The sequence below is a fragment of the Trichoderma harzianum genome (genome assembly GCF_003025095.1).
Source record: "Trichoderma harzianum CBS 226.95 unplaced genomic scaffold M431scaffold_1, whole genome shotgun sequence".
Classification (NCBI taxonomy): Eukaryota; Fungi; Ascomycota; class Sordariomycetes; order Hypocreales; family Hypocreaceae; genus Trichoderma; species Trichoderma harzianum.
The window spans coordinates 2,534,299-2,547,914 of NW_020209249.1; the positions used below are offsets into that span (position 1 = coordinate 2,534,299).

General features: G+C 50.4%; 8 protein-coding genes across 8 annotated transcripts; 2 read left to right on the forward strand and 6 right to left on the reverse strand.

Moving 5' to 3' along the window:
* Positions 1–122: 122 nt before the first annotated feature.
* On the reverse strand, positions 123–1,103 carry M431DRAFT_72120 (hypothetical protein; the record flags this gene model as incomplete). The annotated part of the gene is made up of 2 exons (XM_024921988.1): positions 123–953; positions 1,014–1,103. 2 exons carry the CDS (start codon positions 1,101–1,103, stop codon positions 123–125), a joined length of 921 nt encoding a protein of 306 aa, XP_024780449.1.
* A 197-nt stretch (positions 1,104–1,300) lies between these two features.
* M431DRAFT_502934 (hypothetical protein) lies at positions 1,301–1,689 on the reverse strand. Its single transcript, XM_024918235.1, has one exon. It carries the CDS (start codon positions 1,660–1,662, stop codon positions 1,468–1,470), a length of 195 nt encoding a protein of 64 aa, XP_024780450.1. The 5' UTR covers positions 1,663–1,689; the 3' UTR covers positions 1,301–1,467.
* An 835-nt stretch (positions 1,690–2,524) lies between these two features.
* On the reverse strand, positions 2,525–2,921 carry M431DRAFT_196325 (hypothetical protein). The gene has a single exon (XM_024913267.1). The coding sequence runs from the start codon at positions 2,814–2,816 to the stop codon at positions 2,598–2,600; it is 219 nt and encodes a 72-aa protein (XP_024780451.1). The 5' UTR covers positions 2,817–2,921; the 3' UTR covers positions 2,525–2,597.
* A 105-nt stretch (positions 2,922–3,026) lies between these two features.
* On the reverse strand, positions 3,027–4,229 carry M431DRAFT_72328 (hypothetical protein; the record flags this gene model as incomplete). Its single annotated transcript, XM_024922014.1, has 2 exons — positions 3,027–3,844; positions 3,947–4,229. The coding sequence occupies 2 exons, from the start codon at positions 4,227–4,229 to the stop codon at positions 3,027–3,029; spliced, it is 1,101 nt and encodes a 366-aa protein (XP_024780452.1).
* Positions 4,230–5,137: 908 nt separating this feature from the next.
* M431DRAFT_502936 (hypothetical protein) lies at positions 5,138–6,971 on the forward strand. The gene is made up of 2 exons (XM_024918236.1): positions 5,138–5,564; positions 5,641–6,971. The coding sequence occupies exons 1-2, from the start codon at positions 5,499–5,501 to the stop codon at positions 6,580–6,582; spliced, it is 1,008 nt and encodes a 335-aa protein (XP_024780453.1). The 5' UTR covers positions 5,138–5,498; the 3' UTR covers positions 6,583–6,971.
* Positions 6,972–7,433: 462 nt separating this feature from the next.
* On the forward strand, positions 7,434–7,900 carry M431DRAFT_196391 (hypothetical protein). Its single transcript, XM_024913268.1, has one exon. It carries the CDS (start codon positions 7,575–7,577, stop codon positions 7,818–7,820), a length of 246 nt encoding a protein of 81 aa, XP_024780454.1. The 5' UTR covers positions 7,434–7,574; the 3' UTR covers positions 7,821–7,900.
* A 28-nt stretch (positions 7,901–7,928) lies between these two features.
* On the reverse strand, positions 7,929–10,894 carry M431DRAFT_489554 (hypothetical protein; the record flags this gene model as incomplete). The annotated part of the gene is made up of 3 exons (XM_024916693.1): positions 7,929–8,160; positions 8,277–10,693; positions 10,778–10,894. The coding sequence occupies 3 exons, from the start codon at positions 10,892–10,894 to the stop codon at positions 7,929–7,931; spliced, it is 2,766 nt and encodes a 921-aa protein (XP_024780455.1).
* Positions 10,895–12,258: 1,364 nt separating this feature from the next.
* Positions 12,259–13,297, reverse strand: M431DRAFT_502939 (hypothetical protein; the record flags this gene model as incomplete). The annotated part of the gene is made up of 4 exons (XM_024918237.1): positions 12,259–12,728; positions 12,822–13,046; positions 13,126–13,190; positions 13,256–13,297. 4 exons carry the CDS (start codon positions 13,295–13,297, stop codon positions 12,605–12,607), a joined length of 456 nt encoding a protein of 151 aa, XP_024780456.1. The 3' UTR covers positions 12,259–12,604.
* Between the last annotated feature and the right edge of the window lie 319 nt (positions 13,298–13,616).

Genomic DNA, 13,616 nt, shown 5'->3' on the forward strand with positions numbered 1-13,616 from the left:
ATCCAGAAACAGGAGACCAAAAGAAAACCCGACATTGAAGCGTTAAGGAAACAAAGGAGAAAAGTATATGAGAATAAAGAGGAAGAAGAGGCGGACGAGAGCAAGAAAGAAAGAAATCCAAGTTAAATAATGTTAAGGGTCGTATGCTGGGCCAACCTCGTGCCGTTGAGCATAGCCCGAGTCTTCTTGGGTCTCTGCTGAAACCGCCGGAAGGCCTCTTGGACGTGTCTGGGCTCGATTGGCGAACGGCCTTCGCTGGGGGGGTCGAAAAGGCCCTGCTGGTGCTTGCGCTTCTTGTTCGGGCCGGAATCGCCCGTGGAGGCGCCGGTCTGGGCGCGCGAGATGTCCTCCTGCTCCTTGACCTTGAGCGCGACTTCAGTCAGGGTCTGGACCATTTCAAAGGTGAGGAAGCCGAGAATATCAACAATGTCGTCTGACGGCTTGCTGTCCGTAACAACGCCGAAGCCGGCCCACTCGCGGAAACGCTTGCCCTTGCGCCAGGTGAAGGATGCCTGACGGTATTCCGACCACGTCACGTATTCCTCGCGGGTCATGGCCTTTGTGCGCTCGTCGGCCTTGCGTAGCCGCTGAAGCGTGATGTAGTTCATCTCCTCCTCCTCTTCGTCCTCTTCGTCGTCGCGCTCGGGGACCTCGACTGAGTAGAAGGATGACGGATCCCAGGGGAGACCGACCTTGGCTTTCTTGTTCTTCTTGGCCGCCTCATCAACGGGGCCTCCAGGAACTACGCCGCCGACTGCATCGTCACCGGCGGCAATGTCTGCGTCAGCGCCCTTGTCGTCAGAGTCCTTGACGTTTTTGCGAACGTCTTTCCAGGAGAGAAATGTGCGGAGGCGGGATACTTTGGCGTGGTCGTGGCGGATTTGAAAGATGAGGTCGTTTGTGCTGATGGATTTTGAGCCACGCCGGGCGGCGAGCTCTGTGCAATTTCGTAGCTGCGAGAGAGTGAGTGAGTTGGATGAACTGGTGAAGTGAAAAGAGAAAGAGAAGCATACCAGTTCAATGACCTGCTGCCGGACGATATCTTCAATGATACCAGTGGTTTCGACGGAGGGCTCTGCGGTTTCGCCAGAGACGTACATCATCTGTTGGAAAGTGTCAATCCTTATCGCGCGTCTAGAAAGGCGAGACATGAATCCGGATCTCAATCGATATTTGTGCCCGTTCACGTATATGTATTCACTGAATCCCATGATGAGAGAGCGGCGAGGCTAGATGCCTTGGGGAAGATGAGGGCAGTAAAGAGCGGGTGAGGGATATGTGAAGAGGGATGTGAGATGGTTTAGAAAGCAAATTTTCAGCTGGAGTTGTTCAATATGTGTTCAATCACGTCGGCTGAGCTTGCCACTTGGCAGCGGTGCGATGAAGCCGCAAGGCCAGCATTGCCAGGTGTTGGGCAATGTGGTTCGCATAAGGCGTTTGTCATGAGATTCTCATGGCACCTAATCGTTATGAGTGCTGAAGTAAAGCTGGGTTGCTTCCTAGGAAGGGAGTAGTAATGAGATGCACACTTCCAATGGCCCCCTTTCCTGGCTGCCCGTAGCCAGTAACTGCGATAATCAAGCGGATACACTCAATCAGGGGTGTAAAGGCATGAAAAGAGATCGTAAATCTCATGTTGAAGTGGTATTGTCCAGTTGTCATGATAGACGGGGCGATAATGAAGTGTATATCCTCATCATAAGGTGCTTGATAGTGAGCTCTTCTCAGACTTCTGAGGCTCATCGCTCCTCGAAACAACCCGGTGAAGTATGAATGAAAGCGAAATCTTACCTGACTAATCTCCTGGCGATATTTATACGCCTTTGCAATACTTGAATCGGCCATCTTTGCGGTGATTCCCAATCAAACAATTTCCTTCTCTTTCTGTGAAATCAGGTCGCAACCTGTAAGCCGGCGCGCGTCCCAAGGCAACAGCCTCTCCCTTGAATGCGACGCCCAGCCTTGCGCCCTTGCAACCCCTTTAAGCGCCGTAGGATTTCGTCTTATATGAGATCCGGGTGTTTGAGCAGAGAAGTCCGAATCTTTTGAGCGACCAACCCGCAAAATAGGCGCGGCCTCGCAAGGAATTAATATGCCACCGCTGGCCGTAAAATCGAACCGAAATTGATGGGTCGTCGGCTATAAAGGATTCTTCATTCCAAGGCGTCAAAGGAAAATATAAAGAGGAGAAGCAAGGACAAGCGACTGAATTTAATCACTGCAGAGCGACTTCGAGCAAACGGATTCCAAGAAAATGAACGGATGAAGCAGCGTTGGAGCAAAATAATGAGGTTTAGAAATGAGAAGCTTAAACGCGACACAGAGTTTAGAGCCCAAGTGTCGTTAGCAGTAAAGTATGCTAACTGCACCCCCTGAAGCGGCGCTGTTGAGTGCTAGACACACTCCGGCTTATCTCATATGATCACGTGAGTAATACTGGCACCTGGACTTACAGAAATTACAGTGTCTCACTGCTGAGAAAATGGCGGAATGTTTTGTCCAGATGGTATTTCTGTGTGCTATGGGCAAATATCATGATCTTTAGTCGTGCAGATGCTTGCTGTAGGGCGCTGTGGTATAAAAAAGCTGCCAATTGTCTACCAAGTGACGACCCCCAGTTGTATCACACTAGCGATGTATGAAGATGATCCTTCAAACTGTGAAGATTCATTACGAGCTGCGAGGGCCAAACATAAGGTGCATAGGTAGCCAGCTCCTGGTCCAAAATGACTCCTAAGACAGAAGTCGTATCCTAAGTGAGGTTCAATCTGCCGGGTCCAATTATGGATATACAAGCCATCCCTACAGCACGACATTAATCTTCAACGATATGTATGCAGCCTGCAAGGCTCCGATAAGCGAGAAATGGCGCATAGCAAACAAGCAAAAAACAAGGCTAATATGTAGGGCAGCTCTTAAGGCTTGACATCTGCCTCGCTCAGCGACTAACACAGGTTCCATGGCGATGCAGTGAGGATCAGGCTCAGGAACCACCGATGTATTATATCATTGCACGGCAATTGCTTTTATTCAATGCCTCTCCACCCCTCGAATCCGTCTCCCCTAAAACTCCATACAACGGCATAGTGCCCGGCAAGTAGTTGCCACTCCTCGATTTCATCGAGTCCTTCAAGCCCATCAACTCTCTCCTTCTCTTCAGCACTCACCCACTTGCTCCACAAGCGATCGATAGTCAGTTGACGGGTGTTCTCAAACCCCATTCGTTTGAGCCGAGCCGCTTCGTCTGCTTCGTCTCTGCGGCGCTCGAGGCTAGGCATGTGAATATTCCTCGCTGCCAAGTTTGATACCATGGTATCACTGAAAGGATCTCCAAGATGAATCGGCTCGTAGATTACGACGGAAATATTGGGTATCCGAGAAGAGAAATATTGAAGTACACCCTCTGATTCTTCCTGAGAGAGATAGCAGAGACAGCATTCCGAGAGGATGAGAGTAGGGACGTCAGTGCGAAGCCCAGGTAGAATTTCGGTAGCCGCAGATGATAACCGGCGGATATCTAGCCCGTGGCAGAAATATTCTCCATTCAACGGCTGGCTTGACCAGCTACTTGTGTCTCCTGTTAAGCGATTCGTCAAGATGCTGGCCAAAGGCGGCACTGCCTCAACTGTCTTGAGCTTCTTGCCACTTGTTACTGAGAAGTCAATCTCATGATAGACCAGCTGTGGATGGTTTTGTTGACTAAAGAGCCGGAAAGGCCTAGTATCAGTGCCAGCACCTAGAGATACTATCTGCCTCGTGACTCTTTCCTGTTGCTCTTCTCCCTCAGCTCCAGCAAGGAACGAGTGAACAAGGTTATCTATAGCTGTTGTACGAGTGTATGTTCCTGTAGCGGGATGTGAGCCAAAGTTATTCCGACCAAAAGGGAAGATGCGAAGCGAAGAGGGCTTCGGCCAAGTAAGAGGTAATGGTCATATGGGACACCAACCTCTGTTGATGATGGGGAATCGTCTTGCCGGCGGACCATCAAAAGCAGATACAAAATACCGCGCGTATGGATCACTCAGATAGCCCATATCGACGGCACTCAACCTCGACACAGCCGCATCCGTATCGGTTCCCTGAATAACCGAATCATGCGCCTGGCCGCGAGAAGCAGGAGCTTCGGCGCCGGTTCCAAAACCTCCGCGTGCTTGCCCCCGGCCTCGGCTTCGGCCCCGACCGCCTCTAGCCCGGAGAGAGAGAAGATTGGGGATGGATGGCGCTGACATTGAATGACGGTCTCAGGGCATGTCGGAAGTTTTGAAGTCTCAAGGGATTGGATATAAGGCGACGAGTAAAGAGAACGCGCTAGATGTAACTGCTCACTCTGAGTTTCGTGGAAAAGTACATCGATTCGAAATACCGAGTGACAGATGAAGCTGCCGCCCCACTTCAGCTCTTTTGCAAGGGAAGTGGCGGGGCAGCTCGTCGTCAGCGCCTGCCGCGTGAATCGCCAGCGCTAACAAAGGAAAAAAAGAATCACGACATTGCCTGCCCAAAAACGAGGAAGGCCAGACGTTCTTTGTCTTTTTTTCATGCTCTTCTTCATTTCCATCTTCTCCCACGTTTTCGGTGCTTTGAGAAATTTCGATAGCCCGCCAATATTGCCTCCAGGTGGCAATATGGCACCTGAAACTGTCACTGAGTCTTCTTTTTCTTATTTTAGGTTCTCTTTCTTAATCGCTTTACTGCAGTATCAGAGCATACCCACTTACATAGGCAGCGCTGCCGGACACCGAGAGACGCTGACTCGCGAACACTCAATTTCACGAGACAAAATTCCGCGGATGCGCGGGTTAACTTATTCCAACCGCGATGCAAGCAGCCGTTGAACAAAGGATTGTTCATAAATTGTTCACGAGACAACATGATACAATGTACCTCATCCACACCATCGCAGTTGAGACGCAATCTCATGCAAGTTCCACGCCAGCATTGGGCGCTGCAAGTGATGTGATTCGCGCGCGCTCGTAAGAAATAATTCGACAGCGCTGCTTCGGGTAAAGGCCGTTGTTTGGCGCCCCTCGATACTACAGTAGCTTATTGTCCCGAAGCAGAAATGGCCGAAAAGCACGAGCAAGCGAAAAGCTTTTGCCGCGTCTCCCAATAGTCCGGGCTTACCAGCTAATGGGTGTACACGAGCTTGTCGAAACAGGATGGGCTTCCCGTGGGTGGAGGGCAGTGCTGCCTAGTAGTAGGCCGTTTGGACTGGGGTGACCCCTTCCTGACAGCCCACCGAGAATCTGGTTTGCCTCCATTATAAAGCGTCTTGTTCTCCCCCAACCATCGGCGCGAATTGAACTTTCTTTAGTCTCGTTCTTTTGTACTCTCTGTCTTTGGAACTTGCCAAACAAAGCGAAAGTCCATCACGCTTGGCTGTCGTGACGCTTTTTTTGTTAGCGCATTTGTCTCTCGTTTGAAAGCCCGGAGATTCCGTTTTGCCATCCATCACAATGGCTTGGACAGTCTATGAAGGAGGAGAGCAGGTTGATTTCAGCATGCCTGCATGGGGCTGGCCTCTGATTCTTGTCAACTTCCTTATTCTGCTTCCTATCTCGTTCCTGGTTGGTTTCCCCTCCGCTGTTGAAATCGATATCAGTGAAATCGATATCATGTCCACTAACCTTGATGTACCTGTAGGTCAACTACACCCTTTTCCACATTTACCCTGTCTTCACCATTATTGAAGATGAGAATCCTCCTGCCTACGAACCCCTTCCTATCAACGGAGGCAACGATGAGGAGGCCACTGTTGGCTCTACGGCCAAGCCTACTGATGGCGCCGCCCGAACAGTGACTTCTTCTCTTCGATCCATCAACCGTCTCTTGACTTCGCATGGCGGGTGGAGGGCCAACACGCGTGGATTCATGTGTGCTTTTACCCAAAACGTCCTCACAGGCATTGTCGCCTCCATCTTCTCGTGGGGTCCCGTTAAGCCCTTTGCCGAACTCCTGGCCTCCTTGGTCCTGGTTCAATTTGCAACTGCCTGGGTTCACATTGTCATTTCACACCCCTCTCCTCGGAGGTTCTGGCGCCGCCTGCCTCCTTTCAAGCGCGCCTTTGATGCTACCTGGAAGGCTATTGTGATTTACTGGGCCGCAACTCAGGTACACAAGTGGGTTCCCTACCTGCTTGCTGTCCTCATTGGCTTCGATGCCCCGACTCTCGACAACTTGAAGAAGTCTAGCGGTGCCTCCGACGCTCTTCGCGACGGCGACATTTCTTATCTGATCAAGGCTACCGTCTATATCCTCCTCAGCACAATGCTGTACGTCGTCGTAATCATCCCCGCCCGTGTTGTCGTCGTCCGCATTCAGGCTTCGCTCCTGCCCGAGGACGAAGACCCCATCATCCCCTTCGACCGATCCTTCGAAGGCAAGGTTGAGCCCGCGGTTGTTGGTGGACTTGGCTACGCCACCATTAGCGACGCTTGGTCTACCTTTTCCAAGGCCGCCTGGCGACGAGTGGTTATCCTGTACGCCAAGATTGTCGGCATCTTCGCTTTCGTTTCTCTTTTGTCGTGGGTCATTATTATCCCTACCTGCCTTGCCATTATCAAGGCTGGATCAAAGAGCACCTGATTGCTCGCTCTACAACACAAGCCTCTCATGACAATGTCTATTGAATGGGGGTAGCTATTCATCACCTAAAGTTGGCTATCTACAAGCAACTGCATGGATTTCAAGTGCTGAAATGGGATGCGAAGGAAAACCTTTTGTTGATAGGCACTGCACGGTACTTACTTAGGTAGTAGATACCAAGTTCCTCAAATATCTGCTACTGTCACTATTTTCTGAAACTATTGCTATTTTTATTTTTTATTTTTAGTATCTGCTACTATGGCGATAAAGTACTTGGTATTATGACTAAATTTCTTTGGCATCATAGCTATGTTCCTCTACTACTTGATATCATCACTAGCTTTAAATTTAAGACATGAGATGCCGAATAACAAATTGAGTGTGCCGAACAGACACTCCCTTAAAGTTCATGCTGCGAGTTTCCAGATGGGAACCTCAAGGCGGTTAAGGGATATTGGACCCAAGCCACCAACATGAACGCCGTCGATCAACAAGAATATAAGGATATCCTGAAGGCCAAGTCTTTTGTCATCGAGCCATCCGCCATGAAAGCGCCATCGAACCACAAGATTACGCGTGCGTTCAAGGCGAAGCCCCTTTCGGTTGCTACTATTATAGTGAACTTACATGCAAAAAATTACACGGAGTTTGCCTGGAGCAAATAGCAGATGCACTCACAAGTATCTACATAGTTACTCGTCATAAGTAAGATTCTGATTTGTATCTCATGTAATTTAACTCTTTACTCTTTCATGCGTGACATCTTTATCATATATAACCCTCCCCAACCGCATAACTCCAACTATAGATAACTCTCTACCTTGCCCTACGGCCCGTTTTCTCTCTTTGCTCTTGATTTATTTCCATCTCTGTCTTTTGTTTGCTCATTCATTGCATTTGTGTCTCGCTCTCTCAGTCAAATACACAACCGTCAAAAGTCATAAAAACCCAGAATCCAACAATCGTCATTCGTTGCTCTTAATCTCGCCACAATGTATATAGCGCGGACACACGCCCCCCCTCTTCATCATCCTCGTTTCACCTTTTTTTGTTCTTTTGTGCTTTTTTTTCTTTGTTTTAAAATGCAGACAGGGGTGAGGGGGTGGCAGAAACAGCAATACATATCAAAAGATACAAAGCAAAGGAGGAAATCAAAAGCGGAAAAAGCCTTAACCAGCAAAGTCAGCACGGCATATGCGTGGGAAGGAAGAGTGAGAAAAAGTGAAGAAGGAGGGTGAAAGCGAGGGAGAGAATGAGGGGGGTGGGTATGGAAGATTCCAAGTGTGTAAAACCGCCTCTAGTGTACTCATAACGCCGCCCGGAGAAAGCAAAAGCGCGCAGGAAATCTACGACTTATTGAAGAACCAACTACCGCGCTTGCTGCTGGTGGGAGTCCCGTCACCACCTTGGATCGTGGGAGTCGCAGGGGCATCGCCGCCGCCGCCACGGAGAGGCTTGGCAATGCGGCTGCCAGCATTAGAGAAGCTGAAGCCGCCGCCGGCACCACCGAGACCACGGGTGCTGCCAGCTTTGGCAGCCTCGAGGCGCTCCTTGACGGAGGCAAGCTGGACCTCGAACCTAGTTTAAAGGAGTCTAGGTCAGCATCAAGCTTTTTCAAGCATGTTTCACTCGTAGCACTATGTTGATGTACTGTCGTGGGCAATGAAAAAAGGGGGGAGCTTGGGGATACATACTTGTGATTGGCCGTTGCCATCTTCTCCTGACTGTCTTGCAGCAGACTCTCCAGGCTCTGAATCCGCTCGTTTCTCGCAATGAGCTTGCGCTCTGCAATAGCAACCTCCTTCTTCAAAGAAGAATTCTGCTCAACCAGCTGGCGCTGAACTTGGGTGAGTTGTTCCAAATTCCGCTCCAAAAAGGCCATCTTCTTCTGCTGGGCCCGGTTGTTGGAAGATCGCAGCACGTTGTTGTACTGCTCGCGGGTCTCATCGAGGGAAATTTCCAACTCGACAACGCGCTCGCAGCGGTTTTGCAAGTCTCGCATGAGACTCTTCTTCATGACGTCAAACTCTGCAATCTGCTGTTGAACAGTCTTGCCGTTTGCCATGGAAGCGGTGCCACCAGACTTGACGCGCTGCTGTAGCTCCTCAATGAGGGTCTTCATTCTTGCGTTCTCTGACGCTTTCTGGTTGAGGTCGGCCTTAAGCTCCTCGACGAGCTGCTCCTGAGACTTCTCACGCTTAGCGTAGGTGGCCTCCAGTCGTGCCTTGACCTCCTCGACGTCGGCTTCGCTTAGGCCGCGAGCCAACACATCCTCGTATTCTTGCTGCAAAGCCTCTAATCTGGCTTCGAGCTCCTGTCTCCGTCGGGCATCTAAGTCGTTGGACGACCCGCTGTACATGGACAGCTCTGCTTGCCTCACGATGCCTTGGGTTTCGACCATCTTTGCTCTGAGCAGCTTAAACTCATCTGGCGCGATGTGGTCGCCAATTGTGCTCTGTTCAAGCAGAGCATCAATGTGCTTGATAGTCTCCGCGATGGATTTCTCGTTGTCGCTGAATACATCAGTTCCAAGTTCGAAACCGGCCATCATCTTGGCCATCTTCTCTGCCTTCTTCTTTTCCTTTTCATCAAGAGCTGCGCCCGTCTCCTTGGCGCTCATTTTGGCGTCAAGCAGCTGCTGCTTGATGTCGTCCAATTCAGTGGTGAGCTCTGAGTTAGCTTCCTTGAGAGCGTCCATGGTGATGAGGGCCTCTTTGCCCTCGAAATTTAGTCTCTCGAGTTGCATCTTGAATTCATTAACTTCTGTTGTAAGCTTCTCATTCTCCTTGCCCATTTTGCTGTCGTGCTCCTTCAAGTAGGAGAGCTCCTCTTTGGTCTCGCGAAGCAGCTTCTCGGCGGCGGCAGCCTGCGATTCTTTCTCTGAAATTTGATCCTGAAGCTCATTTTCACGGCGTAGGAACTCCTCCCGTTCGTCCTTCTCCAATGTTATGCTGGGAGTACCAGCACGGTCAGAGGCAATAGGAGTCTCGGAGCGACTCTCTGTAAGCCGCGAGGGAGTCGAGGGTCGCGGTGCTCTTGCCTCGGCCTTGGCTGCGGAAACTCCATCGGCAATCGGCTGAACCCACTTGTCCTTTGGCACAGCCTCTCCAGCTCGCCACAGCTGAACCTCGCCCTCGAGGTTGGAAATATAGGACTCGAAGTTGGTAACTTGGCCCTGTGCTTTCTTGAGGAGGGCTTTGAGCTCGGCAGGACTGAGCTCGGCATTGACCTTGGCCTTGTTTTTAATGGATTTTGCTCTGGTACCGAATCTTAGCGTTCCCAAGGTTTCGGCATCGTTATAACTACTAGGAGAGCAGTTGATGATGAGAGTGGTTCGACTGTTACCACCCAGAGATTCTTGCAGGATACGGGTCAATTTGGAGTCTCGATAGGGTACGTAGTGGGATTTGCCATCGGTCAGGGCGTTGATGACCATGCCCAAGGCACTCAGACTTTTGTTGATCTTTTTGGCTTCCTCAAGCGTCTGGCCGCTGGCGCCAGTCTTGCCAACCTTTTCACTACCGGCCAAATCGACCAAGAACAGCTGACCGCTCTTCGCCGAACCAGACTCGACGTTCTTCTGGGTGATGGTGATGACGAAGATGGAGTGGGATCGTGAAGACTCTGCGTTCATGTTGGTGGCAGAGACCATTCGAGCGTTTCCTCCCCTCCTCATCACCTCATACACCTCTTGAACGCTAGAGACGTAGATTTCCAAGAGACCTTTGACATAGATACCACGGTTCTTCTCCTCATGAATAGGGAGGTTGTCATTTTGCGGAGCCAGCAGATCACGAATCTTCTCCATGTAAATTTCCATGTAGCTGACTCGCACGGTGTATTCGATGGTGCTGGGGCTGGACATGATGCTGGCAAAGATTTGCTCGACAATGCGCGGAATAACACCCCTCTGCTCGGGATCATCAATGTTGCTTCCCATCATGGTGTATGATTTACCCGCACCAGTCTGGCCATAGGCAAAGACAGTACCGTTGTAGCCATTAAGAATGTCGTCGACGGTAGGGCGAATGGAGTAGTCGAAGATGTCTTGTTGTTTACATGACATGTCAAAGATTCGGTCAAAGGTGAAGGAGCCCTGTGCCTCTTTGGACTGTATAAATCATGGCAACGGTCAGCGACAAACTCTCCACATCATGAACACTATAGCGAGCATAGGGGGGAAGGTGTAATATACATCAAGAGTACAGGTATCGTCCGAGGTGAAGCTGACGATAGGCTTGCCGCCCGATTCGATTTCGATCCGGTTCTGGGGCCGGAATCGGGCGACGACCTTGATGCTGTTGTTCGACATGATGGGCAGATGGCGTTAGGATATCGATATCAAGAAAAGTTGTTGACCATGGGCGAAGAGAAACGACCGTTGAGTTGTCGGTTGAGCCCGCAGAGGCAACGGTTTCTCGAAGGGGGGGCTTCTCTCTCTTCACCCAAATGGCGGGCTCTGGTGTTTGGCCCTACCAGGAGGGTCAAAGAAGAGAGAGAGGGGCTAGAGAGGAGAAACAAAAACAGAGCAGATGGTCGATCCCAACCGAAGCTGCGTGAGATCAAAAGAAACAGAAACCCCGCCGCAGGATCGTTGTAAGGGAGGGAAAAGGAAGGAAAGAAAAAGAAAGGAAAACCCCCAAGAACAAGACACGAAGTTCTAGGGAGGATGCAAAAGCAGCGGTCTGGGAGGGACTGGCGGGGAGGGGCCCAAAAGCTCAGAGTTCCAATGTTTGGGAGGTGACAAGCGCGCTAAAAACAGCCGCCGCGTGGTGGTTGGAAGTGCCCTGGGGGCTAGGAGGGAGGGGCTGGAGATCAGACGCCTAGAGGGCTATTACAGCACTGCAAACACTGGACATGCGCCCTAAACATCTTCAAGTGCCACTAAACTACCCGTCAGTAGCATTTTTAGGCCAGGCACCAAATCCGCTTACCTAATGCAAGTGCCTTCGATACAAAGGAGGTATCCGTAGCAAATGCTGTTCAACCTCCGGGGATACGAAGCACTTCACGTCGCATTGATTCTACATTTCATGCTTATATGTTGGTTTTGATGTGTTTCGTTTTGTTTCGTTTCATGCTGTTCTTCCACTGAACAGCCGCTTTTCGTCTCAAAAAAAGATAATTTAGAAAAATCAGAGAAAATATTCGCCGAGCCCGCCAGGGGCTGCAATGGATTGCTGCATACCGACTCTAGATGGGGTACCACAACAGCGTAAAAGTTCACCGAGTTGGTCTCTTTTTTCGTCTTAGCGCGCCATGATGTATTACAGGTGATATTATGGTGTTGATTTGAGATACCAGCATCGACTCTCCGGCAGGATTTAGTAGTACTACCTTGTGCTTTTGTGCCTGACAGTGGTTGCTGACGCTGGCAGCGGATTGGATGTAGGCCCAACCAGGTCCCAGTTGGGCTTGTGAACTGCCGAATCGCAGCGGCAGCGGACCGGCTAACTGATACCCGATATCTCGATGCCCTCGTAAAAGCCATAGTTTGGTCAATAGAAGCCCGGTCAATAGAAACTTGGTCAATAGAAGGTCAATCAATAGATTAAGGTCTTCTTCACGCATAACTCAACAAACTTGTAGAAAGAGGGGCAGATAGGGGATGACAAAGGGGGTGGATCAGTACTTGGGTATAGCATCCCTCGTAGGAAGCCTGACATGGACAAACGAAAACATATGGCATTCCGCTGCGCCTAAATCACTACTTGGTAATCCCTGTCAGAGTGGCGATGATGTCAAAAAACAAACGCTTGAATCCTAGGTAGAAAATAGCAAGACATGATACGAGAACACTCGTCCCTCTTCCTTGGTATAACCAGTTCAATATCGTGCACCAAAACGCCTGCAATGAATCCTTCCCTCCTTCTTGCTGGGAGCCCAGTCTTCTGGATACGGCACGAAGACGATGAGGGGGCTAGGTCCAAGTTCCCCTTCAGATATCCTGAAGCGGATAGGTGGCTGTCTAAACGCCGCCTATCCGTATGTCCTCGTCATTCCAGCGTTATCATGAGCCCTTTTAGTCTTCCCAACTTCTTTCAACAGTCTCTCGTACGCGCTTAGTATACTCCTTTCGGTTATCTTTGTATAGGTTCGACGCCTCCACGTTCGCTGGTGAGCCGGTGTTGGGGTCGTTAAGTAGACTGCAAAAAGAAAAGTTGTCCGAGTCAGCGAATGAGCCGTCGAGCCAAGGGGAGGCGGTCAGGGATTGGCTCCCACAGCAGATATTTGCATACCTTTGAATGCTGGTCAGAACGGCAGCGACATCATACGTTGGGCTCCATCGGTTTTGTAGAATATCCAAGCACAGTTCGCCAGTGGCGTAAACGTTGGGGTGAAACATCTGGCTGATGAACTTGACCTGAGGAGGCTTGTTGGGGTATTGTTCTTCAAACTGCATGACGAGCCGGAATGTTCCATCTTCAAAGGGTGTGTCGGCTGGCCCTATAATGACGGCATTCCTGTAGTGAGGGCGATGAGACATGGTTAGCAATCGCACCTTGCATGTCTGTCGTGGTGGAGGTGTGAGGGGCAACGAACCAGGTCATGACATTGTCGGGAATGGGAGATGCTGAAACTCCGGCAGGAGGATCGGTCTGCATACGCTGAAACCATCGTTAGAAACTGCAAATAAGCCAGAAGATATCCCATCCGGTCTATGCAGACAAACCTTGAAGTCGCGCATCAACCGGCGTCGGGCAGCTGTCGACATGGCTATCGACAAGGGGCCTGATTAGGAATCGGGTAGATCGAGTTGGGTAAAGTAGAGGTGGTGGTATTGTTCCTGAAGTTCTTTTTTCGATTTACAAGTATAGGCTGTTGGAAGCAAAGGCGTTGAATAGAGCAAAGATGAAATTGACAAAATACCGACAAGTCTTTTTCTCGGTGCTGTGGAAGAAAGTTGAGCCATCGGAACCTGCTCACGAGTCAAAGAGCGTTGATAGCGGCACTAGCAGCTAATGGCCAGCGCTTGACAGCCCGCCGGTTCAGGCGAATCGGCGTCAGGGTATGGGCCAATGGTGGGGCGAGAA

What these genes read in the sequence shown, in the direction of transcription:
- M431DRAFT_502934 (XM_024918235.1), bottom strand. Translation starts at nt 1,662, where the DNA reads ATGACAACTGGACAATACCACTTCAACATGAGATTTACGATCTCTTTT.
- M431DRAFT_196325 (XM_024913267.1), bottom strand. Translation starts at nt 2,816, where the DNA reads ATGTCGTGCTGTAGGGATGGCTTGTATATCCATAATTGGACCCGGCAG.
- M431DRAFT_502936 (XM_024918236.1), top strand. Translation starts at nt 5,499, where the DNA reads ATGCCTGCATGGGGCTGGCCTCTGATTCTTGTCAACTTCCTTATTCTG. An exon ending in TGCTTCCTATCTCGTTCCTG is followed by an intron (nt 5,565 to 5,640) that starts GTTGGTTTCCCC and finishes ATGTACCTGTAG; the next exon opens with GTCAACTACACCCTTTTCCA.
- M431DRAFT_196391 (XM_024913268.1), top strand. Translation starts at nt 7,575, where the DNA reads ATGTATATAGCGCGGACACACGCCCCCCCTCTTCATCATCCTCGTTTC.